This window comes from Eumetopias jubatus, unplaced genomic scaffold (genome assembly GCF_037043125.1).
Source record: "Eumetopias jubatus isolate StellerSeaLion01/CBP00866 unplaced genomic scaffold, mEumJub1_p1.0 scaffold_9, whole genome shotgun sequence".
Taxonomy (NCBI): Eukaryota; Metazoa; Chordata; class Mammalia; order Carnivora; family Otariidae; genus Eumetopias; species Eumetopias jubatus.
The window spans coordinates 139,199,043-139,226,977 of NW_028274815.1; the positions used below are offsets into that span (position 1 = coordinate 139,199,043).

A 27,935-nucleotide genomic window follows, 5' to 3' on the forward strand; every position below is an offset into this window, starting at 1 on the left:
CAAAAAAAAAAAAGACAATTTAAATCCTGCCTTGGGTCAGTTTTGCATTATTCATCTTTCACTGGTGAATTGATAAGGGAGGGAAGGAACCCAGCTTCTTCCTCATCTTGCGGAGTCCCTGAAGACCTCACCTGGAAGTCACACTCAATTACACTCATAATCAGACACAGAGAACAATCCTCTGGTACACGGAGAGCAAGACCGGGCGGCCCAAAGCTGCCGGGATCTTAGGGAAATAATGTGCCGAGCAAGGGGGCACCGGGGGGAAGCCAGCCTGGGGACAGCACCAGCAGATGGCTGTTGGGGTGCAGGCGGGGCGTCAGGTGGACCTGATGGCTGCGTTCAACATGCAGCTTGCCTGTGGATCGGGGGCCTTGGTCTCGGCGAGACGGATGGCTGTTGTCGGTGTTTTGTCCGTCTGTTCTCGGGTCCCTTACCTCCCACCTCTTTCCCTAAAAGAACAGCCCGTGTGCTGAGTGCAAGGGCTTCCTTATGTTATCCCAGAGAGCCGGCCAGGAGTCACCTGCCAGGGCCAAATGAGAAGTCTGGAAGGACCTTAAGGCCACCCGTCTTGGGTCCCTCAGGCCCCCAGGAGCCATAGAGGGTCTGCAAAGGGCCCAGCCCGACAGCCTGCGCAAGCACGGGCTGCTACTCTGTCCTTGTGAAGCCGGCGTCCAGACTCCCGCCCAGCAGCAGGATTACCCTTCCCCAAGTGGAGTGAAGCCGATGCTCGGGGCTGGTGCCTCAGCCCACTGCCCACACCCCAGCTGTCCAGGTGGCCCCAAAGCAAGGAGCTCATCCAGACCCGAGAGTGGGGAGACTGAGGCCCAGAGGCAGTGAGAGTCGCACCCGAGGTCCCACCCCCCGCCCTGGGACCCCGGCCTGAGAAAGTCCCCTCGGCTATTAGCTGTCTTGGAGCACCATCCACAGAATAACTCCAACTGATTAAGACTCGGTGGAGAGAGGCGATCTGAAACGAGACACACTTTGTAAATAAAAGCTGATTAAGAGACAGATTCAGGGCTTCACAGGTGAGAGTCTGGCCTCTGTATGGTCTGCACCTCAGAGAGGCCAGGCTCCACGCCCTTCATCTGCCCCTTTGGGGAAATACCCCCATCGGTGCGCTGGGCAGGGTGGGCTGTGTCTGGGGCACCCGGGCACCTAGACTGTGTCCAGGGAGGGACCAGCTCACGGGTAGCCAGGGCATGACTGGCATGGACGGAGGGGAGGGAGGGAAGGGGTGGGGTGGGAGGCAGGCGGGGAGGGCGGGTGGGGCTGCACCCGTGTGGCCAGGGAGACCAGAAGCCCGAGGTAGTAAGGGGACTTGTGGGCCCCCCCCACACCCCCGTACCCTAATCCAGGGGCAGAGAGCCCATCCCTCCCGCAGCCAGAGGTCGTGCCCTGCCCTTCTTGGGGAGGCCACCATGGCCAGGGGGAATGCCAAGTTCGACTGCCAGGATGGACTCACACCTGCCCGTGGCCAGAGAGGACCCCAAACCCTGCTTCAAGCTTCCAGAAAGGGGCACGTGTGTCCTCCCTGGGCTGGATCAGGCACCCACCTGTGCTCACTCTGCTTCACCTGGGCTGTCCCACACCTCCCCACCCACCAGCCCTGGCTCAGCCCCTCCCCCACTAGCCAGGCAATTTGGACAAATTCCTTCTCTTCCTTGTGCCTCGGTTTCCTTACCTGGGCTATAAGGTTAGAGGACCCCCCTAAGCCCACCTGCCCTCAAACCTGTCCCTCTGAACACCTGGGGCTCATTCCAGGCCAGGCCATCACCCCCAGGTGTCCTGGCTAGAGCCCCCACTACCCTCTCCTCTCGGCAGCCCTGAGAATCCAGTCCAGCCTGCAGAACCCCATCCAGAGGGACTCTTCTTAGGCTTCTTCTCCCCACCACGAACCTGACAATGGGGCTGAAACCCCCAGCCATCTGCCCAAAGCCCTGGACATCACCTTATCAGCCGCACTACCCCCCGGTAAGGGCCTCCTCAGTTCACAGAAGAGGAACCAAGGCTTGGGGGTGCGGAGGGCAAAACAAAGACCGATGGGGCCAATGGCGAGCAGCCCTGCCGACCCTGGGTGGCCGCCCCTCCAGCCCACTCTTCCTCTAGGCCCCAAACAGCCCTTGCGCTCTGCCTGGTGTCGGAGGCACCCCTGCTTCTAGTCCGCCCTTAGCCGTTCCCTCCCAGCCTCATTGCCCCCAACAACAAACTCCTGTTCACCCCTCGGCGTCCTGCGCAGGTAAAATACCCCCCATGAGGCATTTCTGCCCTCCCCAGATGGGTTGAACTGCATATGCCTGGGTGCCAGTTTGAACCCTGCCTGGTCCTGGCTCTGTGCTGATCACTGCCCTGTGGAGAGAGTGGCCGTCCTGAGGACTAAATCGCAGAGAACCTGGGCCCGTGGCTCCCCCGCGACCCAGACGGCCATCACTCATCGGGGTTCGTGACCTGCCACTCCACACGAGCACTTAAGGGTGGAGGCTGAGGGTCACTTGTTTTTTGGTGCTTAGGAAACGTGTGGAACCGACATTTAGGTCTGTCCACTGCATTTGCTCCGCGCCAGGTGGGTGGCCCTGAGGCCCTACAACCTACCAGGCCAGGCAGCGCCCATGGTTTGGGGCCAAGAGAATGCCCCGGCCCCCAGGGCAGGGCAGGAGTTGTCCTGCCTCCAGGGCAGGGCGATATGAAGATCCGAGGCCTCTGGGGCCTGAGCTGACCTGTTCTGGGACTTGAGGGCACAGGCAGCACTCTGGGAAGCTTGCCCCAGCTGCTGTGTACACAGGGGTTCCCAGGAGTCCGGTGAGGAGGCTGCCAGAAGCTGGGACATGGGATCTGAGCCCTGGCGAGCAGTAAGGGCACCAGGAAGGGGAGTGCATCCAGGGGCAAACTTCATGGGGAGTTAGGAGCAGGGGCACAGGCCAGGGTGCAGCCCGGCCTCTGTGTGGACAGCAGAGCCTGGATCTGGCCATGCTGAGGCTGGGGGGTTCTGTGGAGCTTTCTCATGAAGGGGTCTGCAAGTTCCAGGAAGTTAACCTCTTAACCATATCTTCTTAGATACCCTGTAAGAGGACAGCCGGACCAGGTGATTTCCCTGGGGCTCTCTGTCCTGTCGATCTGCTGTTGTGAACTTGGTGGGATCCAGAGGCCAGTGCAGCAGCCAAGACTCTCGCCGACCCCCCACCCCCAGTAACGAGACCTCTGGCTTGGCTGAGCTGTCTGTAATGACCCAGTGATGGGTTTCGGCTAACCTGTCACGATGCCAGGCTTTTGGTGGATGTGTACGTGCATGTGCACATACAGACACACAGGCACACATATCTGCACACACATGTATGTGCACATGCGCCTTATGCACCTGTGTGCACACACCTGCATACACATGCATGCACCTGCACACACGTGCACACACCTGCACACACCTGCAATACACGTGCACACACCTGCACGCACCTGCACACACCTGCAATACACGTGCACGCACCTGCACACACGTGCACACACCTGCACTCACTTGCACACACCTGCATACACCTGCAATACACGTGCACACACCTGCATACACCTGCACACACCTGCACACACGTGCACACACCTGTACTCACTTGCACGCGCCTGCACGCACTTGCACACGCCTGCACGCACTTGCACACACCTGCACACACGTGCACATACCTGCACACACGTGCACACACCTGCACGCACCTGCACACACAGTTGTTAGCTACAGGAGCACAGAGGCCACGTTCATACCGTCCTCCAGCTCTCAGCCAGCATTTACTCAGCAATACAGAATTCAGGAAGACACCGGGAACGAGAAGGTGTCATCCGTTAGGAAATACGGAATATTTATAAATAATGGGAACATTGCTTAAAATCAGTATAATTGTGCATCAGTGTTAGGTGCCACATTCTGAGTGAGCCCGGAGTTGCTGTACATTCAAAATGACCTGCTGGATCCACTGGGGTAACCAATAACCCACATGGACGTCTCTCCCCCGAGAAGCGGGTGCGTCTTCCAGGCCAAGGCTGCACAGGTCTGGCATTGATTTTCGCCAGATTTTGTTATTACATATGTCTCACAGCTTTAAAATAGTGGCAAATATGTGCAATTTATTTAAACAACACTAGGGAAATTAACACCATGCAGGCTCATCCTAAGCAAATGAAGATAAAGCAGTTCAAAAAAAAAACAAAAACGGCTTTATGAAAACGTTTACAGTCCTGAGCCTGAAATGCAGGGAGCTCAGGTGAGCGTCTGCTGGTCTCTGAGCATTACCAGGGGGTGGGGGGACACCTGTGCTGTCTGCACCATCGCTGGGGGAGGCATCGGGGGAAGCCACACATGACCAGCACCCCCTCCCCGAGGCTGTGCCTGTGACTGGGGCTCCGTCTTCTCATGCAAGGCTCCCAAGTCTGGCTGGCTGCCCTCAGGCAGACACTAACCCAGCCCCTTCTCCTGGGGCAGGTACCTGGGGACAGGTGAACTAGTTACCTGTGGGTGGGGAGTCCCCAGACAGGAGACTGGAACACATCTGTCCCCCAGAGGCTCAGTCACACAGATGTGCAGGCAGTTCTTGTGTCTTCAATGGGAATAATGATTTGTGCCCAGCCCTCTGCACAGGTAATTTGAGGACGTGCAAAGGGGGCCCAGAGACCCGGCCATGAGGGGTGGCACTCAGCCAGGTGCTCCTGGCCTCAAGGTCTGACTCCTGGCATTCAAATCTTGCCTCTCCCTACTGAGCTGTGTGACCTTCGGAAATTACTTAGCCTCTCTGAGCTCCCCCTCTGCCTCCCTAGGAAGTGAGGGACACTTCCTACTGAATCAGTGAGGGGGCGGGGGTCTAGGCAGAGACCACGTGGAATGCTCAGTGCCCCGAGGCATCAGCTACTCACGGAGGCGAGGGAAGGCGGTTGTCTGTGCCCTGGCGTGAGGGGACAGTGCGCAGCCAGGACTGTCCTAAATGTCGTTCTGTGAAGCTCATTGAGGAAACGAGATGTGACCCCATCGTTGTGTCACCGTTGGAGGCTGAAGATGAGTCACAGCACCTGTTAGCTTGACTTGAACAGAAGTTGGTATCATGTCACATTGTGTAGACATCAAGGCCACGGGGATATGCATATGCGCAGGGATCTGCCACGGGGATACGCGCACCTTGCATGGCTCCCTTCTGATGTAGGGCAACAGTGGCCTAGCAAAGGCTTTTGGTTTTCTCCAAACACCTGACTGCAGGAGCTCGAGGCCCTGAGACAGCTGGGACCCTGGGGGGGAAGGTCCCAGCAGGGCTCTCTCCTCCCAGTGGGGCTTGTCCAGATGGGTTTTCCCATTGATTCGGGCATTTGGGGCTGATATGAGATTTTATTTTTTCATCACGTAGGCAGTTTTGTCTGTTTGTAACTTATTTCTATGCAGCCCTTTTGCAAAAAGGAGTGGGCAAGTTTCTCTGTCCACAGAGGGCAATGGTAAGACCACCTGGGGCCATCTTGCTGGATGAACCTGGAGCTCAGGCAGAGTGGGACCTGCCATGATTGGAGTGGTGTAGACTGTAGCCAGGTGCCGTGGGCTGTCCCCATCCAGGGCTCTCTCTGCCATGGGAGTTCTGAAGTGCAGCGTGTCCCTGGGGGTCTGCGCGGGTGCCGTCCGTGTATGCGGAGGTCTGCACAGGTGCCGTGCTTGTCCATGGGGGTCTGCTGGCTCCTTTAATTATAGAAAGTCATATACATTGTAACATTCAGAAATATAGAAAGGTAAAAGGAATAAAGTAAAATAAAATAGCGTAAAGGTCACTGGTGATCAGAGAAAACCACAGTTGACATTTTGATGTATTTCCTTCCAATCTTTTCTCTGTCCTTAAAAAAAATGGAGATTTGGTTACGTGTACACTTTGGTGTCATTCTCCACTCACCATTATTTTATGGACAGTTCTCCATATCCTAGTCTTCAAAGAGTAGCTTTCCGTGACTGTGTAATCTCCCAAGATATGAACACAGCATAATGCATTTAACTAGTATTTCCTGCTATCGGATCTCCAGAGGTTTTTTTCCTGATATTTTTATTATTTTATATATGCATAATATTATTATAAAAACATCTGCAATGAACATGTTTATAGGGAGATTTTCATTTACATATAGTTTCTTTGGGACAGCTGTGGAGCTATTGGGTCAAAAGCCAGGATATTTTTGTTTTTTTCGTTGACGTACAGTTGGCATCGAGGACGATTTTTGAGGGTCTGGAGGGTCACTGGCCCACAGCTTGCCGAGGGTTGTGGTCAGCACCCAGCAGTGGTGGGCCCCATCAGCATCCAGTCCCAGTGGCTGCCCGATAGGCGGGGGCTCTCATCAGTGTAATTGCCATAGCAACCCTGTGAATTTAGGGCTGTTATTACCAGCCCTATTTTCTTAAAAAAAGCAGCTGGAGTTCAGAGAGATGAAGCAACTTGCCTGGAGTCAGTGAACCTTTGGATGCACATAAATACTTGCTGAACGCCAGGTCCCACACCCTCCACCATCACTTCTCCTGACAACACGACACACTCTCCAGTCCTGAGGATCCATTTGTTTAGTCTTGTCAGTTTGATCGGTGAAGAGGATTTATTACTTCAATTTGCATTATTTGATTATAGGGAGATGTGTACATTTTTAATAAGTCTACTGGTTTTTATTTTGCTGTTAATTTCTATTCAGGTCCTTTCCCTGTTATCAAAAAGATTTATTTTTTATTGATTTGCAAGAACTCTTTATATAGTGAGACTGTTAACCCTTTGACAGATTTGTTGCAAATCATGTTTGCCAAATTCATCAACTGCTTTTAGGATATGTTTTCATAAATAAGTGTTTTAAAACTAAAATGCATTTTCCTTTGTGACTTTTTCCCCCCATTCTTCAGGGATTTAAAAGCTCTGGTTCACCCTATGATGTATTCTTCTGTTTTAAGTTTTCTTTCCCCCACCATGCAATTCTGCAATCCATTTTGTGACATGGGCGTCTTGCTAGATTTTTTTCCCTAACATTTAGCCGCTTCCCCGAGCATCATCCAGTCTTTCTCTGTTGATGGAGAACAGAACAGATTCTCTGAACAGATGCCTTTTCCTCTGCACAAAACTTAACCAGACCTCTTTGGCTCTTCTCTCCCCTCTTCGGGCTAACTCCGCAGAAAGGGAAGCAGAGTGCTGCTCTGGACGCCTCCCAGCCTCCCAGCGACATGCTGTTGCCGTGGCCCCAGCACCGGAACGCCAACGGGCTGAGAAGACAGAAACGTGACTGGGTCATCCCACCGATCAACGTGCCGGAAAATTCCCGCGGGCCCTTCCCACAGCAGCTCGTGCGGGTAAGTGGCGACCCCTCCTGCTGGCTGGGGAGGGTTTCGGCTCAGTGCGCCCTCTCCTCCGGGATCTGGCAAGTCAGTCAGTGGGGGGTGGGGGGAGTTGTCAGGGTGGGAGAGCGAGGGACAGTCTGCACTTGGCGTCTGGACCTTTTCAGTAATGAGATGACACAAGACAGAGAAAGATCAGGAGGGCAGTCACGTCCTCTAGGGAAGCCGGTCCTGTTGGACGTGGGTCATCTCGCCCGTGCTGATGGAAGGAGGCAGGGTGTCGACTTGGGGCCTGGCCTTTGACCTCTGACACCTTTCTCTGCTCACATTCTTTTCCAACTCTGACCAAGACTCTGGAGGGTGGAAAGACAGTGTGTCTGTGATGGTGGATGAGGGTACTGGTGAGAAGCTGGCAATCTTGGGACTGAGGCTGTGACCCCAAATCCGGCACTTTGGAGGCCCTCGGATGGGCTCCTCCGGTGGGCTCCTTCAGTGCACCTGCTCCCAGCCCCCACCACAAGGTGCTTTCCCAGGGAGAAGGGAATTACTCATTTTACAAATTTGTTATTTCAATAATCCAGGCCATCAACTAGCATTTCTTTCTTCCCTTTGAAGAAAATTGCAACCAATCTGGACAATAATTTGAAAAAATGATGGTGAGGATCCCATTAAAAGTAGTCCCCCATGCACTGTGGCCCGTCTCACCCTGCTCGGTGGAAATGAGGGTCAGTGGGGCATCCTTAAGGGGCTGCTTCCTTTCCTCGGACTGATTAGCCTGTTCTGTTTCCCACTCTGCTCAAGTGGGAAGCCAGGTGTGTGTTTAAAATGCAGAGACCGGGGGCGCCTGGGTGGCTCCGTCATTAAGCGTCTGCCTTCGGCTCGGGTCATGATCCCAGGGTCCTGGGATCGAGCCCCGCATCGGGCTCCTGCTCAGCAGGGAGTCTGCTTCTCCCTCTCCCTCTGCTGCGCCCCCTGCTTGTGCTCTCTCTCTTTCACATATCTCTCACTCAAATAGATAAATAAGATCTTTAAAAATAATAATAATCAAATAAACTGCAGAGACGGAGCAGAACAGAGCAGGGGGGCCCACATCAGACGCCCCACCACACACACCACGCCCACGGTGACAGGACACAAACCCACGCCGGTGGCAGGCCATGCGTGAGATGTGGTGATTGGCAACAGGAAGCCGGTGTTGGTCTCTTCCTCCCCAAGCCCAGCCCCTAAAACCTTTGGAATTTCTGGAGAGTTGAGAGCGTGGAGTGGTCTTTTGTTATGTTAATGACGTGACTTTTGGAAAGTCCCCTGAGGAAGGGGGCTGGGGGCCATTGCTGGGGGAACCAACCCTGGGATTAGAGGCGCCCACATTCAGCCCCACGCCCAAAATGCTGGGTCGAGGGAGGGCCTGGAGTTTGAGTCAGTCGCCAGTGGCCAGTGACCAACGATTTAATCAATCATGTCTCAGTGATGGAGCTTCCATAGAACCCCAAAGGCCAGGGTTTGGGGAGCTTTAGGTGGGTGGACCCGCGGAGGTGCAGGCAGGCTGGCGCGCTGAGGGGGCGGGAAGGTGGGAGGGGGGCCGTGGAAGCTCTGCGTCCTTGCCCCGCTCCTTGTCCTGAGCATCTTTCCCATCTGGCTGTTCAGAGTTATATTCTTTATAACAAACTGATAATCTATGGAGTAAACATTTTCTGGGCTACTCTAGCAATGACTGAACTCTACCGGAGGGTCACGGGAACCTCCCATTTACAGCCCGTCGGTCGGGAGCATGGGTAACAACCTGGACTCTCCATGGGCGTCTGAGTGGGAGCTGCCTTGTGGAACCGAGCCCTTCCCTGTGGATGGACATGCGCTCCAGCAGCTGGTGTCAGAATGCAGTTCAACGTAGGCACCCAACAGGTGTCACAGAATTGCTTGCTGGGGAAACCCCCCGATCTCAGGAGGCAGAAGCATCCGAGAGTCTCAGACTCGGAGACTCTGACCTCTGACCTCAGTGCCCACCCCCAGATGGGGAGCTTCCCAGAGCACCGCCTGCCCTTGCTCGGCCTGACTGGTTGGAGGTTCGCTGTGACGCCACACAGACTTGAACAAAGCACTCGAAGCATGAACTCCAACCTAAGCAGATTCCCAGGAAATCCCATGTTCAGGGTCCATCCACCAAACCCCAAGCCACCGACTGGATGAGGGTTCTGTGCCCCCCCTGCACACTCACCACCCTCGGGGCCCCGGTCATATCCGACCAGCACTTGTTATTTACCTAACATTTCTCATCAGTGATTCATCCTTAATATAAATATGTTTATTTTAAGAGGCGACTTTATATTAGCTCACAGTTGGAAAGCTGGTGTTGTTGGTGACCGATAGAAGCTGATTGTAAGACCAGTGTCAGGTGAAGAAAGCAGTTGATGGCTGGCTGCAAATTGTCCACACTCAGAGCCTGAGGGCTGCCCGGGACCTGTTTACAAGGGAAGCCAGGAGCAAGTATCAGAGTGTTCTCAAGATGTGCTGGGACCGGGGCCTTCCTCTTGAATGTCATCAGGATCAAAAGCAAAATTGGAAAGGGAGCAAGTTTTTCATCGTGTGAGTCAGTCTTATTCAAAGGCTTGTGCTTGTACTAGTCAGAAATCAGCTTAGTAGAAAATTGTTGCTGAAGCTCAGGGGTCGGCAGACTTTTTCTGTAAAGGGCCAGATAGTCAATATTTTAGGCTCTGCAGCCAGCCAGCCTCAGTTGCAAATGCTCAACTCTTTGTAGTGTGAAAGCTGCCATCGGCAATACATAAACTATTGCTGTGTCTGTGTTCCAATAAAACTTTATTTACAAGAACAAGCAGTGGGCCAGATGTGGCCCGTGGGCCCTAGTTTGGACAAGTGCGGATCCAGCTCATTTCCCAACCTCTGGGAAGGTCTGCCCCCGTCAACCTCCCCGGCAGGAACGTTACAGTGAGTGTGTGAGCTTGAATGCCTAGGGTTCTCGTCTGCTCACACCCCGCGGGGTACACACGTGACCTTGGGCGGGCATCCTAGCCCTGGAATACTCTGCTGCTGGCTTTCAGAGTTTCTCGGGTTGGTGATCCTAGTACGGACGCACGGAACTTCCCTCCTCTGTGCCCATCTGCACACAGGCCTGTGAAAAGTACCAGGAGAGAAAGCCGTTGTAGGCAGAGCCCCTGGTCCGTGAGGACTCCCAGAGTCGGTCTCCTGCTGGATGATGGAGAAAAAGACACTTCTGTATTTCTGCCCCAGGGAGCTGCCGTGGTCTCAGGGGCTGACTGGTGGGAGCTGGAGGCAAGGCCAACACGGGAGCGAAGTCCCCCCGACCAGCCGGGCCAGGGACGGCTGCATGCTCCTGTGGGGGCCGTGCTGCATTTCCAACTGAACGGCTCCAAAGCAGGGAGACTCGCCCCTCCCCAGTTAGCACAACCCTTGCCCAACCAGGCTTAGAAGCAGCAGTGGGTAGGAGCTCCGGGACCCCTGCAGATGCAGGGGCCTGAAGACCCCCTTGCCGCTGACAGGTCTGACGGGGAACTTGGGACCAGGCCCACGGCCTTAGGTGTCAGGTGGGAACAGCGGGGAAGCAGCGGCTCAGCCCCGCTGAGGGGAAGCCTCTCCTGTTTCCTGGTCTGCCCCGTGGCTGCGCTGGGGGCACGCGTGGCCTCGCCTCAGTGCCTCAGACACCCTGCCGTGTCCAGCAGCCCCCGTGGGGACGGCCACTCCATGCCGGGCACAGCCGCTCCAAAACAGGCTGTGAGCAGAAGGACCTGGTGTGGGTTAGTGTTAGCTGACTGCCATAAAGGGAGTTCCCAAAATTTCAGAACCGAACAGAGTAGAGGTTATTTCTTGCTCCTGTGAAGGTCGTTGGTGGGAGGGATGGCTCTCTACGACAGTCACGTGGGGCCCCAGAATGAGGACTGCAGGACGGGCTGGGCTATGCCTCGTGGCCAGGGACACCGAGAGACACAGTCCCACTCCGCCTGGAGGGAAGGGGATGTGTGTGAAGAGGGGCTGCTCTCTGCCCCAGCAGGTTTGAGAACAGGCATGTCCTTTCCTCCCTGATGGCCCAGCTGTGCCCAGGAGCCCGGGCCAAGGGTGCCTGCGCCTGGCGAGCCAGCACACCTGACCACCAGCCCTCCTCCAAGCCTGGTCTTCCCGTCCCCGGCTGCCCGGCTTCGTTTCCTGCACGCACTTAGGACCTCTGACTCCATGCTTGTTACTCGGGCGTCCGAGAACAGGTCTCCTGTGTCTCTAGTGCTGTCCATAGTAGGCATGGCATTGGCTGAATGAGAGACTGAAGCAAGCGCAGTGGTGGGTGCTGTCGGGGAGCCCAGCGGCTCACTCGCCCAAGTGGCCAGGGCACCTGAGCCTCACTTGTTGGGCTTTCAGAGTTTCTGGGACGGGCAGGTGATGGAGTGCATTCCCATGGAACCTCACCCTCTGTTCCCACTCGCACACGGGCTTCCAAGCCGAGGTGGATTCTTAGGGGGAGATAGACCTTCAGATTTGTCTTTTCCAAATGGCCTCCAAGTGATCATATAAGAACTCAGTAGAGAAACACACACGCACACCCCATCCCGCTTCATATGCACACGAATGCACCCAGATTCTCCAGTGCTCACCTCCTGCATCCCTCCCCTTTCCCCCCATTAAATTCTTATGTAGCACAGACAAGGGTTTGGGGGTGCGTTTCTGCACCGTCTCTGCAGGAAGTTAATGAGTTTCCTGCCAGTGTTTTGCGGGAGGCTGTTCCTGAAAGAAGCCGGAATCACAGAGAATATGAATACAACTTGATGGGGATGAGAAGCTGAGCATGGAGCACTTTGAGGTTCAGCTGGGATCAGCTGCAATTCTGTGCTCATTAAAGCATTTCATTCTGATAAAATATGTTAAATGCAAAAATGGGCGGGAGAGAAGCAGGCAGAACGTTCTTCCCAAAAAACCTCTGTTAATTACAGGCTTTTTCCTTGGAAGGAATATCACGTCCCTCCGTAAAGACTAGTTGGTTCTCTGGTGGGGGGAGAACGGGTAGCCTGCTTGGGTGGAGGAGAGTCCTGAGCAGGGAAGGCGGGCCGCACTGGCGGGGTCAGGGGAGCCGTGAGTGTCCTGCGGGTCTGCCCACCGCCAGAGTCTAAACTAAGTGGGGAGCCAGGAGGTGCAGCCCCTCACAGAGGCCGTCCCTTCTTCAGAACAGAAGGGGAGGCGTTCACAGGCAGGCTGATCCCCTGGAAGCTGGAAGGAGGCCCTTTGTTATGGGAAGTGGCAGGAGGGTACCTTCCTGCTCTGGGCTCTGGACGGAGCCCGCTGGGGCCATGGCAGGGTGCCAAGCACCATGCAGGCCCCAGAGACTCAGAGGGGAGAGGACTGGCGTCCTTTTGTGGCTCAGGGGCCGCTAGGCTGGTGGCTTGCTGCTAGTCGTTCAGAATTTTGTCCCTTCGCTACCGAGGTCAGGATTCCTTCACACGTACGTTCACGGAGGGTTTTGAAAAGCCACTTGCTTTTCTAACATGTGTGTTAGGTCTGACTTCTGGCAAGATTCATAGTGAGGATAAAATCAAACTTTTAAAAAGTCTGATAAAAATTCAGAATTTGTTAACTTGAGAGGTTGTCCGGGGCAACTGCCAGGGCTGGCTCAAGATGATGAGGAAAGACGTCGCGCTGCTTGGGAGACAAGCCCTTTAATTTTGGAAGTTGGTATTTTAACAGACAAGAACGCATGCAAACCTGTCCTCCGAGCGAGGCCTGGAAAAGGTGCTCTGAATGTCAGATTCTGGAAGGAGATGGTTACATAATCGCTTAGCATCAAGAGTGGCCACGTGGCCAAGATGAGCAGGAGGCCGTTTCTAGAGCAGGGAGCTCACGAGAGCGCAGCTGCAGGGGGCTGGGAAGAATTGTGAAAATTAGCTTCCCACCTAACAACCCGACTGAGCTCGAAATGACTGAAGTCCATGGCTTTATTCACATTTCCTTGGTAAGTTTGGCTGCCATTTTGTACACATACGCTGCGTTCCTTCACATCCAGCCACTAATCTCTGCTGACCTTCTGTGTGGACATGGATGGGCTGGGTCTTCGGGGCACAGGCTCTGGAGCTCGGTGAGCAATGAGATGTGCCCCGGGGCAGGGTCTGCTCTGTGACATATGTGACAGGGACATGGTGAATCACCCCATAGCAGGCCCAGGGTAGACTCTCCGTAGGTGTTGATCGGAGGTCTGAATACATGTGATGGAGCCAGCTCAGTTCTAACTCGCTGTTACCCTACGAAATGTTTGCTGGGTGACCTCGTGGTACAAGTGCCACAGTGTCTACCTAGGAACTTAGTCTCTGGTTCTCTGAAGGCATCCATTCATACAGGAATGACCAAGTGGTCATAATTCACCATCTCATGGAAGTCAGGTGACCTTTTGAAATGTGATATTTCAAATGTGCGTGTTTTTCCCCTTCCGTTGTTTCCCCACTGTCTCCAGGACAGGGTCTCACTCCTTAGCAAGTCACACGGGCCCTCAGGATCTGATGCTGCCCGTCGGCACACCAAACTCCAGCCATGCTGGGCTACTAGCAGCTTGTCAATTGATCACACCCTCTGTTGCCTAGAGTCCTGTGTATGCACTCTTCCCTCAGCCTGGCCTGTTTTCTCACTGCCCCTGACACCCCCCAGCCTGGCCACTCCCCACCTCCTCTGAGAATGGACCAGTGGAGGCCCTCCCATGGGGAGCACGGCATTCCCGTGGCCTGCCACTGTGGCAGAGTTTTTGATAGTGTTTTGTCAGTGATCATTGATCTGTCTTCCCCTCTAAACATAAAGATCGTTGAGAGACAGTCCACCTGTCAAGCACAGGACTGGGGACAAAGTAGGTGTCATTAAGTGTTTATCCAATGAATGAGTGATATCGCACTTGTGTCCATCTCTGGTTGGGCTTTCGTGATCATTTTGAAGACCGTTAGGTTAATTATACAATACTTGAAAGTAATTGCATTGGAAGTTCTGCTTCTGGTAACGGTGGAATAGTTTATATCAGACTAACATTTCTGAAATAACAATTATAAACCTTGCAAGGAAATTTCTTTAACTATTTAAAGTGGCTGGAGAGTGGCCAGTAGTGGACAGAAACTGAGTGGACTCTACCCTTAAAAGAAAGAAATTGTTTATATGGCTTTCCGTCTGCGAGCACTCATCCTGCCATCAATGGGTGGCTGGATCTCATGCAGAAAACCGCAGTCTCTCTGGTCAGAGGAGTTGGAAGACGGAGTTTAGAACTGACAAAGCAGCAGAATGTGAGGAGATAAATCCCATAAAATATGGAGCCCCAGATGGGGACTCCCACATCTGCTTACAAGCTCTGCCCAGTCAGGGAGCTGTGAATATATGAGGGAGACTCCAGAGAACCCAGTGAAAAGCAACAGCAAGAAGATTGAAAGAACTGAGCAGAGATTTCGACTGCTGTCTACTGCAAGAGAAACAGATTTAGCTTTGGGTCCAGCCAATTAACTCCCTGCCTTCACAAAAACCCACGCCCTTCAGAGAAAGATAACAGAACCCATCTCTACAACATATCAACCACAATGATCAAATACACAAACAAAAATTACTAGACATGCCCCCAGAAAATAGAATGAAAACAAAATGTGACCCACAATTAAGAGGGGAAAATCACCCACAGAATCTAATTCTGAGATCACTTAGATGTTAAAATGACTAGCAAGACCTTTGAAATACCCCTTATAAATACGTTCAAGGACTCAAAGGCAAACATGGTCAGAATGAATGAATACATGTGGAATCACAGCAGAAAAGGGAAACTAACAATAGAGCCAATTGGAAGTGATGAAACTGAACCATACCACATCCCTAATAAAGAACTCGCTAGACTGGCTTCCAAGGAATTGGTAGAAGGCAGAAGAGTCACTGCATTTAAAGATAGACCAGTATAAATCATCTGATCTGAAGAATGGCAGAGGAGAACTGAAAAACAAAATTTCAGCCAGACAAGAGAAACAAGCTTATGGATCCAAGAAATTTATTGAACCACAAGTTCGATAAATACAAAGAAAGCCAAACCTTGATTATTGTCAAACTGATGAAATTCAAAAAAAAAAAAAGAAATAGAAATCTTGAAAGCAGAGGAAAAGATGCAGTACATCACAGGAGAGTGATGATGAGGGCTGGTTTCTCTTCAGGAGGCCCCTGGCAATGGTGTACCATTTGCAGATTGCTCAATGAAAAAAAGAAACCTATCAATCAAGAATTCTATATCCAGAAAAAAAATGTCCTTCAAAATCAAAATAAAGGCATTTCTGGTAAGCACACTGACGGAATTCATTGCCTGCAGACCCACAAGAAGTGGTGAAGGGCGTTCTTTAGGCTGAAAAAAAAAAAGAAAAAAAAAAAAAAAGACTGGCTGGAAACTTAGATTTACAGGAAGGGAAGAAGAGCACAGGAAAAGGCAAATTTGCAGATTAAGGTAAAAGATTGTATTTTCTCTTAACTTACTGAAAAGACAACTGACTATTTAAAACAAAGGTATAACATTATATTGCAGGGTTTATAATTCATAAGATCTAAAGAGACCGTGGAGGGCACCTGGGTGGCTCAGTCATTAAGCATCTGCCTTCGGCTCAGGTCATGATCCCAGGGTCCTGGGATCGAACCCCACATCGGGCTCCCTGCTCCGCGGGAGGCCTGCTTCCCCCTCTCCCGCTCCCCCTGCTTGTGTTCCCTCTCTCGCTGTGTCTCTGTCAAATAAATAAATAAAATCTAAAAAAAAAAGGGGAGAGAGATCGTGGAGATGTCACCTCTGCCTTCACCATGCAGTCCGCTGCTCTGATGGTCACCGGAATGGAAGGAACCCCTCCCCGTTGAATGAAGAAGACATTCTGAGTGTCTTCAGCTCATCCCCAGTGGAAACATGCCTCCTTAGGGAAGGCCTTAATTATCTAGTAACGTTCTCATAGAAACTTCTGGACTACTGCTGCAGTGAGCCAGGGTAGTACTCCCACTTGCCCTCTACCTGCAAGGTGGTGTCTGCCTCTTCCCCAGCCCCCTGTGGGGTTGGGGTCAGGCACTGCCCACCCCAGTGTGGGTCCCGAAAGTGCAGCCCCAATATAAGCACACCATTCGAGATCTTCCACAGCATCTGTGGATGCACCTAGAAGCCTCCTTGTAATTAGACATCGTGTTGAGACCTGGAGAGAATTTATACCATCCTTGCTAAAGGATATGGCTAAAGCCAGAGGGACATGAAGAAAGCAGTCATTCGTGGATTCAGCTGCCTTGGGTTCTGCGATTTCATCAGTCATGTGAAAGAAATGTGCAGATCCTTTGTGTTTACCATTCCTTCATCGGAGCAGAAAATGTTCCCTTTCTTGAATTGCTTTAATGGCTATATTTATGCAGCTGAAAGTTCTTTAAGAAATGAAAGTTGAATCGAATTGCTGCAAATGCTCAGATAATTTATCAGAGAATATTCAATTAGAATATATTAATATTTTAGATTTCCATCATTAATTTAATATTCAGAGATTTAATGTAGTCATTGAATCGCTGTAGCACCCTGTGTGGGTGGGTGGTTAGGACGGGCGCTCCGAGCACCTGCCGTGAATGGCCAGCTCACAGCGGCGCTCACACCCACAGCCCCCACCCCACCCCGCGCAATTTCTGCCATGGACACCGGGCCCCGGGTCTGCAGACCAGGCGTTGTCTGCAAGTGTGGCACAGGTGGGGGTTCCGCTGTGCCTCGCTGTGGAGACCAGGGAGGAGGTCAGGCCGGTAAGGGCTCAGAATATTCTGGAGCTTGAGGAGCACTGCCCCCAGTCGCGGGAGGAAGTGGCTATTGCAGTGAAGGCTGCCTCCCGCCTAGCTGGCAGGTCTAGTTTGTTGTTCTTCTAGTCCTAGCTCACCTCCGGGATAATTTGGGTGTTACCAGGGAAATCGACTTCCGGGCCCCTCTGGTTCCCCTGGGGCTACCGTAGGGTGGACAAGTTCTAAGAGGATGTAGAGTCCTCAGGGTATATTGGGGGAGGTTACCAGTGGCCCATTCCGGGAAAGGGGTGTTCTTCTTTCTGCAACGTGGCCTCCTTTCTTGTACAAAATGATGGTAACAGGAGGTCATGGTGAAGGTTATCTGTTCATCCACCACACGCTTCTTAAGCCTTTATGTAAAATCTGAACGCCGGCTCTGTGCTGTCCCAGGTGCAGAAGATGCACAGAGAACAGACGAGACAGAGTCCAAGCATCCTGGAGTTAGGTTTAGGGTCGGGGAGAGGGGTAAGTCAACCTAGAAGTATCTCTCAGGGGCCACAGGGTGTGGGGTGCAGTGAGGCTCCCTGTCGCATGAGGTGGCTCGGGAAGTCACCTCTGGGGTGAGACCATGTGCAGTACCAGAGGGACTGTGGTATGTAGAAGGGAAGGGCATTCGGGCAAGGGGAGCGGCACAGTCTTAGAAGAAGAGCCGGGAGGTCACAGTGGCTGAATGGAGACAGCCAGAGAGAGGGGAGGGTGGTGAGCCAACGTGGAGGGCGGCAGGGCCAGGTCAGGAGGACGGCGTGTGGCGTGGGGAGGACTTGTTTTACTATGAGATCCAAGGGCTGACACAACGAGGCTTAGAGTCACCAAGACCCCTCTGGCTGCCACTCAGGGACCAAACCGAGCACGAGCTGGGGCAGCGGGAGGAGACCGCCTAGTGAGGAGGCTCTTGCTATGAGGAGCGTCAAGGCGTGTTGTTTTAATGCACAGTAACAACGTTGAAAACCTCGACAAATCCCTTTTTTCTTTGTTAAGTTTCCTTCTCAGTGAAATTCTGGATTTGGGATCTCCTGCTGCTCTGGGACTTGCAAGACCCTTGGGTTCTTCCCCTCTTGGAGCCCAGGGAGGGTCCCTGGGCTCTAAAGGGAAAGAGGTCATCCCTGTGCGACCCTCCACCCTGTGCCCATCCCTCCCTGAGCACTAAGAGCAGCAGAGGGTGCCCAGGCCTGGCCTGTGGGAAGTAGACCAGCAGCCAAAACCCGGTCAGCATGCAGATGTGTTTGGTGTGACCTCTGCAGAGTTCTGCAGAAATGTGGACTTGTTCCCAACATTTAAACCATGAAATGTCCATCTTCCATTCCTTAGAGAAAAACCTCATGCAAAAGTATTTTCTAGAGCAGCCGGGGCAGCTGACGTGGAGGGGCCTGTCCTGGGTGCAAGCTTCAGCAGGCCACCATGCGCTGTGGTGGACCACGATTGCCACCAACCGCTGACGTCTCCCTCTCTGCCCGCATGGCTCACTGACAGCCCAGCTGGGGCCCTGCGAGCATTTGGCTTGTGTCCCAAAGCCCTGGGTCCTTCGTGTCTGTTAAAAGCAAAATTAGGCAGACGATTAAGCATCATCTCTGAAGAGACCAGAGCCCCGCGGGCCAGGGAGGGGGGTTCCCGAGGCTGCGCCCCACTGCCTGCTGCTTGTCTTTCCCCATAGCGCGTCACCAGGACAAGCGGGGCTGTTTACTGGGCCTCGACTCTGGTCAGCATTGAGGTACAGTGGCGGCTACAAAGTCATGACCCCGTCCTGCCCTTAGCGCTAACACCCTGGTGCTGCAGACAGACAAGAGGAGGGGGGCACCTCGGGAATCCTCAGGCGGCCGAACCCAGCTGGGGGCAACCAGAAAGCACCGCTGTCGTTAGGGGCTGGGGCTGGGGGTGCCACAGGGGCTCCAGCATCCTGCCCACCGCCGAACGCTGAGACGGAGAGCCTGAGACCCAGCGGAGGACAGGGGAAGAAATAGCACCGCCGAGCAGAAGCCGTTTGCAGGGGCTTGTGCTGAAGTGGAAAGTGTTCCTCTTCAACGAGAAATCGAGTTTCACGCTGCTCTCCCAACGGTGACAAGCTGCACGCCTGTTCCGGCTTGCCGCGAGAGCGCCATATGGTACCAACTGCAGCAAGTCAACGCAATGTCCCCAAAGGGAGGGCCACCCTCCCTCCTGGCTGCAGGGAGAATGGGGCCCCAGCCAAGGGCCCAGAGGGGCGGCCGGTGTGTCCTCGGCAGGGCTGACCCGAGGGGCCCCGCCACGTTGGGGGACCGTTGGCCAGAAAGCCAGTGAGTGGAGAGCCACTCGAGTCCATCCTCGGTGCGCCGGAAGGACGCCGATGCGAAGTGAGGTGGCCTTGCAGAGCCCTGGGTTCTGATCAGGAGGGTCAGGCGGGGCTCCACAAGCCTCCGGTGGGTGTGCACACAGGATGCAGGCCCCTCACACTTGGACGAGGTGCTTGCTTTGGGCTTTGACGAAGAACTGTGGGGACCCTCAGGCTCACTGTCCACCTTCATCCGCTGGAGGTAGCAGTCCAGCTGGGAGACTGCAGGGGATGAAGCCCTTGGTACGTTCACAGTGAGTGTCTCTGCCCGTTCTCCCCAGCATCTGATCCCCAGCCAGCCCCAGGCCAGAGTTCTCAGGACAGCCCGGCAAAATGCCCCTTTATCACTCTGCACACCCCAGGCGCACGGTTCGTACGTGTCCCCTGTGGGATTTCAGCTCGAGCAGTGCTGCTCCCAAGCCAGCAGGTAGGACCAGCTGAGCCGTGGGTACCTGGCAGCCGAGAGTCTGGGCCCTACAGTGGCACCTCTGCAGTGGCCTCCCGCACCCCTCCCGGCCTGGACCTCCACCTGGGGGAAGCAAGGAGCCAGCGAGGGCGGTGGACTGTGGTCCTGCCTCGTACTCGCCTTCTGCTGCCTGCAGTGGGGTGAGTCTCCCATGGACACACGGGTCCCAGCACCTCTCACCACAGCCAGTGAGGAATCGGGATGGGCCATGGTCCTCACCCTGTCCAGATCCCACTGCGCCTTCTCTGGCACCTCCATGCCGATCCACGGCCACAGGTCGCAGAGCCCCAGGCTCCCCATATCCACTGCACTGAATCCTCTGGAGGCCGTGGGATCCTCACGAAGAAAATGATTGGTCAGAAGATGCTGGTGCTGAGAAGCGGTGCTGAGGGGAACCTTCTGGAAATCAGACTGGATGACACCACATACACCAAAGCACTTCATCCAGGATCCTTGCTCCGGGGGGTGGGTGTTCATGGACACCGGCAGGCTGGACAGCAGGCCGGGAGACTGGCAGGGACACCAGGGGCCCGGACCACCTGCTTCCTCCCCGACCCCCGTGCAGAGGAGAGGCCTGGGCCAGACAGGGAGGCATGGGATCCTGCTGCCCAGGGTGCTGGCAGTGGTCTCCCAGGGCTGTAGCCATGTTCCAAGTCTGACCACTGCACAGCCCCGGGACCTGCCGCCTCTGGCCCAGCTCTGCTTGTCATTGACTCTGTGGTCAGTGCTTCCTTGCAAAGCCCCCAGCTAATGACAGTTAGCTCTGCTGACCCTGTCTCATTTGGAACCAGAGGCCAAGGGCTGATAACCGCTGCATCCCAATCAAAGGTCCCCTGAGATGACTCCAGGCTCTAGGACCCTCCCCTGAGACTGCACCAGGCTCTAGGACCCTCCTCTGAGACTGCTCCAGGCTCTAGGACGCTCCCCACCCCCGAGACTGCTCCAGGCTCTAGGACCCTACCCCCCCCAGACTGCTCCAGGCTCTAGGACCCTCCCCTGGGACTGCTCCAGGCTCTAGGACCCTCCCCTGAGACTGCATCAGGCTCTAGGACCCTCCCTGGGACTGCTCCAGGCTCTAGGACCCTCCCCTGAGACTGCTCCAGGCTCTAGGACCCTCCCCTGAGACTGCTCCAGGCTCTAGGACCCTCCCTGGGACTGCTCCAGGCTTTAGCACCCTCCCCTGAGATGGCTCCAGGCTCTAGGACCTCTCAATGCAAATTTTTAAAGCTTTTCATGTATGTTCAATGTATACCAACTTCTTGTCAGAGCTGTGGTATTAAGGATTAATTTTATAGTTGCTACATTTCTGATCAACTGTTACTTATAATTAGCCCCTATAAGTGTTTCTAAATAATCAGTTAATATTTGAATAACTTAAACTGCATAACTGCCTTATCACTTTTATCCAGAAATTACATTTAGATTGCTACAAACTGGGAACTTTACAGAGGCAGGGCTGTGTGTCTGGCTGGTTTAAGTGTGGATTTGGCTGATACCCAGCTGTTACACTTGGAGGCAGGGAGGAGGAGTTAAATCTGGCTCAGAATGTAAAAGCATTATTTTAAATAGTCCCATGAATATGAGGAGAATTTGAGCAAGCTACAGTGTGCTTGAGTCAGGATGCTCTGGAGGCGTGTAGGGATGTCCCCTCCTGTGTCTCCAGTTGGTGTGGGCGGCGTTTCGTGGCTTTGGGAGGGTTGGCGGCCAGCACAGGTCCCCCAGGAAACATCTGGGGCTGTGGGGTAAGTGGAGCCTGGGGGCAGGGGCCTCGGAAGGTTCTGGCAGAGCCCTGGGCTTAAAGACAGGGGCTTGACAGGCTGAGGGTATGGAGGGTTTCATGGTGCACCCACAGGGCCTCGGGCCGAGAGACAGCGCTGCTGGAATTTCCTGCCTCATCTTGCCTGATCAGTGAGCCCGTTAAGGACCCTAGGCCTCAGAACCTTCTGGCATGTGGGGGCCTCACTGCTCACAGTTGAGAAGGACCAGTGTCCCCTCTGTGGCGTTTTCAGGGCCCGCATGTCTGAGTAAGGCCACAGGCCCTGCTCCGACCCCCATGCATCCTTCCTGGGGCAGCTGGGGGGACGGGGCACTGACTGCCTCCTCTCACTCCGGCGCTTTGGGCCTTGTGGTGCTGGGCTTCATCGTCACTGGGGGCTGGGAAACTCCAAACTGTGATGTGAGGTCGGGCCTCTGGGCCCCTGTCCCAGCGAAGGTGGTGACTGCTGAGGGCCGTGCTCGCTGCACAGGGCGCTGCAGCCTGGGAGCTCAGCAGAGAGTGGAGAGGAACCCCGATACCTGAGATTGGGGGGCGGGAGGCGGGGCAGCCCCTGGTCGAGGGTTGGGGGCATCTGCTATAAACCGTGCAGGTGTGGTGAGAACCACAGCCCTCGGAGGCCTGATGACCAGACCCCGTCCCCCTGTGTCTCTGAAACACAGAAGGGGTGCCCCCCGGGCTTCTCTAGTCTCCTGTGGCTGCTATAACAAACCACCGCAAAATCAGCGGCTTGAAGCAGCCCCCGGGTCAGTGTATAGAAAGGCAGCTGGCTTCTGTGCACTGATTCGATATCCTGCCACTTGGCGGAATTCCTGTATGGGTTCTGGCAATTCTGGGGGAGTCTTTTGGGTTTTCTACATAGAGAATCGCGTCGTCTGATTGCTGAGGTGAGGACTTCTAGTACTGTGTTGAACGGCAGTGGTGAGAGCGACATCCCGGTCCTGTTCCTGACCTTGGGGGAAAGCTCTCAGGTTTTCTCCATTGAGAATGATATCCACTGTGGGTCTTCCGTAGATGGCTTTTACGATATTGAGGTATGTTCCCTCTATTCCTATGATTTCACTCCTATGTGGGATTTAAGAAACAAAACAGAGGAGCATAGAGGAAGGGAAGGAAAAATGAAATACGAGGAAATCAGAGAGGGAGACAAACACTGGAGGCGCTGAACTTCAGGACACAAACTGAGGGTTCCTGGAGGGGTGGGGGTGGAGGATGGGGTCTCACTGGGGGATGGGCAGGAAGGAGGGCACGTGATGCAATGAGCACTGGGTGTTGTATGCAACTGAGGAATCCCTAAATTCTACCTCTGAAACTAATAAAAAACAATAAAAAATAAATTTAAAAAGACAGCCCACATTTACTCTCTGCCAGCTCTGGAGGCCAGAAGTCTGAACTCTTGTTTCTGTGGGTCAAAATCAGGGTGTGGGCAGGGCGGTGGTGTCCCTGTGGGCTCTTGGAGAACGGTTGGCCGGTCTTCTCCAGCTTCAGGAGGCATCTGCAAGCCTCGACACACAGGCGGCCCCTCCCGCACGGTCAAGGCCAGCCTCCCATCGCTCTCCCCACCACTGGAGCCAGACCTCCCTCTGTTTCCCTGTGACTGCATCCAGGGCCACCCGGTAACCCAGCACCATCTCCTGTCTCAAGTCCTAAACCTAATCTTGCTAAGCGGGAACGGTCTCTGCCTTGTGAGGTGACATTCACGGGTCGCAGGGGCTCCTGTAAGCGGATCGAGATGGAGGTTCTGGTCTCTGCCCCATTCCCACCGATGACGTCCTTCACCTTCTCTCCTAAAAGAAGGATGCTAACAACAGCTAACGTGTAGCAGCCCTTGGAGGAGCCAGAACCCTGTGGACACATCCCCTGCTCCATTTAGTCCCCCTGCAGCCCTGCAGAAAGAAGACATACTCTGACCTGCCTCTGTGCCCCTCCGGGATGACAAGGCACAGAGAGGCCAGGTTCTCACTCAAGATCACACAACTCAAAGCACAGAGCTTGGCTTTGAACCCCCAAGTTCACTTAAAGAGCCCACCCTACCACCACCCCGCTGTGCGTAAGTGGGAACCTCATAGAGGTCAGTCGTGCCTGGCAAACGATGCGGGGGATCCAGTCCCCCAAAACGATGGGTGCAGCCCCCTCATCTCTGTTTCCACCATCTCCGAGTTAGTTTTAAAGAAATGAATTTCTTGCACAGGAGACTGCTTTGAAGGAGAACTTATGGGGGAAGAAAAGCAACCTCTCTGCTGGAGGGGAATAAAAACTCGGAATCTGCTTGTGTTTGTCACTTGCTGTTGGAGGCCCATCGGCCGCACCAGCTCCCGACAGCTGCGCACAGACCGTGACTGAGAAAACGCAGAGTGAGTCTGCAGGGGCGCCTGGCAGTGGGGGCAGCCGGACAGAGCCGCCAGCTCGGCGTGGAGGGGACCGGAGGCGGCACAGAGGGCCCAGCCCGCCATCACCATCCGGGCCTGCCCTCCTCCGGCCCTCGGAGCCCCGGCTCTGGGGGCGGCTGGGGGACCACTGAGCGCCCTTCTCCCCCACAGGGAGCTTTGGGCGTCGCCGTGCGGGGCTCCAGCTCACGGAACAAACCCCGCACAGAGGGCTTTCTTCACCACCGTCCGTCTGTCCGGGTCCGGCATCCTCCCGTGCGGCAGCTGGTCACTGCAGGATCCAGCTGTGGACAGCATCACCCTCTCCTGTCTCCACTTCCCACGCCCTCCGCCTGCACCCTGCACATGCCTCACGTGCCCATCCCACATGTGGGAGAGCCGTCCCCCATCTCCCTGGCAAGGCCTCAGCCGGTGCCCACGGAGGGCTTTGGGGTCCCCGCTGGATCACCCTGCACGGGCTCCAGCCTCTGTCACGATGCTTTTGGACCAGCAAGCGAGAAGCTGGCCGGGTCCCTGGCGCGCTCACGCCGATCCATCCAAGCCAGCAGTTAGCGGTGCCCCAGAGACACACACAGCAAAGAGTGAGCCCAAACCAATTTCCCCGGGCTGGTTATTTCAAAGTCTAAAACTCCCTATTTCCTGGAGGCAGGCGGTATTTAAATTTAAGTTTGGTTCCCAAATGAGATCTTTTCATCTGACGGTTCAAGTGTACTTGGAAATATGAAGCCTTGCTTACGTGTTCGGGTAGCTTGGCTGGGGTGGTAGCTGCCGTGTCTGGCTCTCAGCGTGTCCCCAGCTGAGGGCATCCACCCAGATCGGACTCGGGCTCTGCTGCCGTGTGGTCCGGGGCGTCCTCCACACTGGCTCCACGGAGTCCCGGTGGGGCGACACCCTCAGGCCACCACGTGGCTTCACAGCGGTGTCAGCTGTGGTCCGTTGGAGGGACCTACCAGCTCCTTGCTCTGCCCCCAAGGAAGCTCCATCTGGAATTTCGCAGCCTCTATCCAATCTCTCAATGATTAAACTGCCAGAATGAAAATTCATTCTAAGAAAAGTTTCCGTTTCCAACGGTCTACAGCTTAGAGGGTGCTCGAAGCTAAAAACCCCGAGGACAGGCCACGTGCGGCAAGAACAGTGTCCACGGGGAGGCAGTCCGTGGGGTCCACACTGCCCCGCGTCTCCGGAGGTATCCCAACGGCGGACAAGTTCGAGGAATTATAAACCACTGAAACCTTTTGTCTTTAGCACAAGTCCCTTATCAGGGAAATTGCCAGACTTGTGAATTATCTTGCCAAAGTAGATGCACATGCTCTCCAAACGGGTTTGTTTTTTGTAAGGGGGGGGTGGGGAACAATAGAAAAACAGATATGGGGGGGCTTGTTCAGGCGGTGAAAGACACACCTTGCACCCTGTCCAGCCTGCCCTGAGGAGTCCTGAGAGCCGCCCCCGTGGCAACGCTGAGGACCGGATGGGACCCTTCACGCGTGGGTCTGTGCTGACTCCAGGTAGTCGGTGTCAGAATCGAACTGGACTGCAGCACATGCACTTGGTGTTCAGAGAGCTGGAGAATTGGTTGGTGTGGAAACACAGATCAGATGCTCTCTCCGACGGAAGGAAACAGGGAGTGGACAAGCAAAACAGATGTCCATTCAGAGTGACCAGGATGAGCTGTCTGTGGCTGGAGGGGGGCCGTGTCCTCTGGGCAAAGCAAGCTTGGGAAGGTCAGCAAGGACCAGGGCCACACGTGGAGCCATGCTCAAGCGTCCCTGAAGGTCATTGCAGGGTCCAGAGCGGAACAGCTGCCCAGCCCTCAGACACTTGCCGTCCTGTGAGGAACGGAGAGAACCCAGCCCTGCGGGCGCAGACCCAGCTCTGCTCCAGAACCACTGGGGACGCTGCAGTGCCCAATGCCACTCAAGTGCTGGGTCGTAACGTGTTTAAACTCCGCCAGGCAGGGCTGGGATTGCGAACAGGTGTATTGAGAGAGGTGCAAGCTCAGTGGTCATCCAAGAAAGAACACAGGGAGCCGTGGTCCCACACGGCCATCGCCCCGGGCTGGCCAGGGCCAGGAGGGAAACTATCCAGCCCTCCAGCGAGAATATTCATTGGCACGGCATCTGGAAAGCACTTTGGTGGCCCTCAGTGAGAGTGTGACCTTGATTGCTCAGCAATCGCTGGTTATGTGTGTGGGGGTCTGCCCAAGAGAGCCGCTCGTGCACCCCAGGAGTCTGCTGCACGGCTCGGTGCTCTGGAAGGCTTCCAGCTGGGGCCCGGGGAGGGATGGCGGTTACCCGGGGAAGGGGAGCAAGGAAGCCTGCGTCGGGGCTCACCTGGGCTGAGCTGCAGGGGCTGCTGGGGCATGTGCAATATGGCTGGGTGCTGTCGCTTTGGGGAAGACCTCTGCGTGCGGCTCTGCATTCCATGCAACCAGCTGATGTATGGGACAGTGGAGCCCTGACCCCCAGAGCTAGAAGGGCCCTCGAGCCTTCCCGGACCTCACAGCCTTGCCTCTGCGCCCGGCTGCCTTACGAGGGTCTGGCCGGGCGGGCAGTCCCAGCCACACCGTGTGCACATGAGGACAGAAGGAAACGGGCAGCCGGGGACCCTGTCTGCACAGCGGTCCTGCAGCGCTTTGTGGCTGAAGACAAAGAAGGAACCGCAGGACAAAGCCAGGCTAAAAGACGATCCCTTCTAGGAGACGGGAATGCGGGGGGCTGGTTGTACGAGTCCTGTACTTGTTTGTGTCTTTAAAATCTTTACCCAAAAATACTGTGAAGGAAAACATGCAGACAGGCAGGAGCGGGAGCAACCTGGTGGGGAAGTGGCGTTCATGTGGGGCTTGAAGGGGCTGGGCCCGGGTGGCGGGGACCCCGCAGGTCAGGCCGCTTTGAGGAGCTGTAGGTTGATCCTGGAAGCATCAGGAGGGATGCAGGCTTGAGGACTCTAAGCTCTCAGGGGGGCTTGGGGGCGCACCCTACGCTCTGTTCTCACAGGTCTCGGGGTGGTTTCTAGAAGCAGCCTGGGCGAAATCTAGCGTGCAGTCAAGGTTGAAAACCGCTGGCCTGGAGCGCAGGGGCCCCCGAAGCCTACCGATCCCGCGTTGTCCCCGGTATAAGGCATAGGTACCAGGAGGGCAAGCTCCCCACCCGCCCTGACCACCTGTGGTCATGTCATCAGGGCTCACGCCCTGCTGTCCAGAGGGCTGAGTTTAGAAGAGCGGTTGTGGCAAAAGCCTGAGGCTGGGCCATCTGAGATGTGCCGGGACCCACCCCGTGTGGGATGAGAAGACGACCCTGCGGGAAACCCGCAGAGGCGTCCACGTGGGACCAGAGCCCTGTTCTGTTATTCGTACTGGAAAAGGAAGCCTGGATATCTCGGACGGTATCTCTCCGGAAAGCGGCCAGATGAGCTGTAGCTCTATCCGGTCCAGTAAATAAAGGGGAGCTTCTGCCTGGCCTGCTCCGTGCGCCTGTCGCTGCCGTTCTCGGCCTGTGGGCTCAGGCGGGCTCGGTGTCCTGGGCGCCACCCGGGACTCGCGTGAGCGGGCCCCTCTGCAGGCGTGGCCCCCTTTGTTCTTTCAAAGCGCCCAGGAGGGGTGCATCCCTGTTCCCTGTCCAGAGATGAGGACGGATGGCGGCTTCTGCCACTGAGGAAACGCGCCCCTGATCTCAGGACTGACAGGCCAGGCTCTGCCGTCTCCCACAGACGTAGAAAAGCAACAGGAGGAAGCTACCCTGAAGGAGGGCTGCACAGGGTTAGGAGGTGCCCCGCCGCAGTAAGGGGGTGCAGAGGGAGGCGAGAGTCAGAAGAAAGTTCCAGACCTGCCCCCCAGAAAAACACATGCACACAGCCAGCACTGTCGGAGCTGTGGGGCGCTCCTGGGCCGGGATGTTTCACTG

The 27,935-nt window shown here is 55.0% G+C and overlaps 1 protein-coding gene across 2 annotated transcripts in view; it reads left to right on the top strand.

Annotated features, from left to right (window-relative positions):
• CDH4 (cadherin 4) overlaps positions 1–27,935 on the top strand; it is a 527,153-nt gene that overhangs the window by 400,271 nt on the left and 98,947 nt on the right. The window contains exons 4-5 of one of the 2 annotated variants that reach the window (XM_028091197.1): positions 1,306–1,311; positions 7,157–7,330. In XM_028091197.1, coding sequence (XP_027946998.1) covers positions 1,306–1,311; positions 7,157–7,330 — 180 coding nt within the window. The remainder of the gene's footprint in view (positions 1–1,305; positions 1,312–7,156; positions 7,331–27,935) is intronic. The other variant, XM_028091196.1, reaches the window with a different exon arrangement.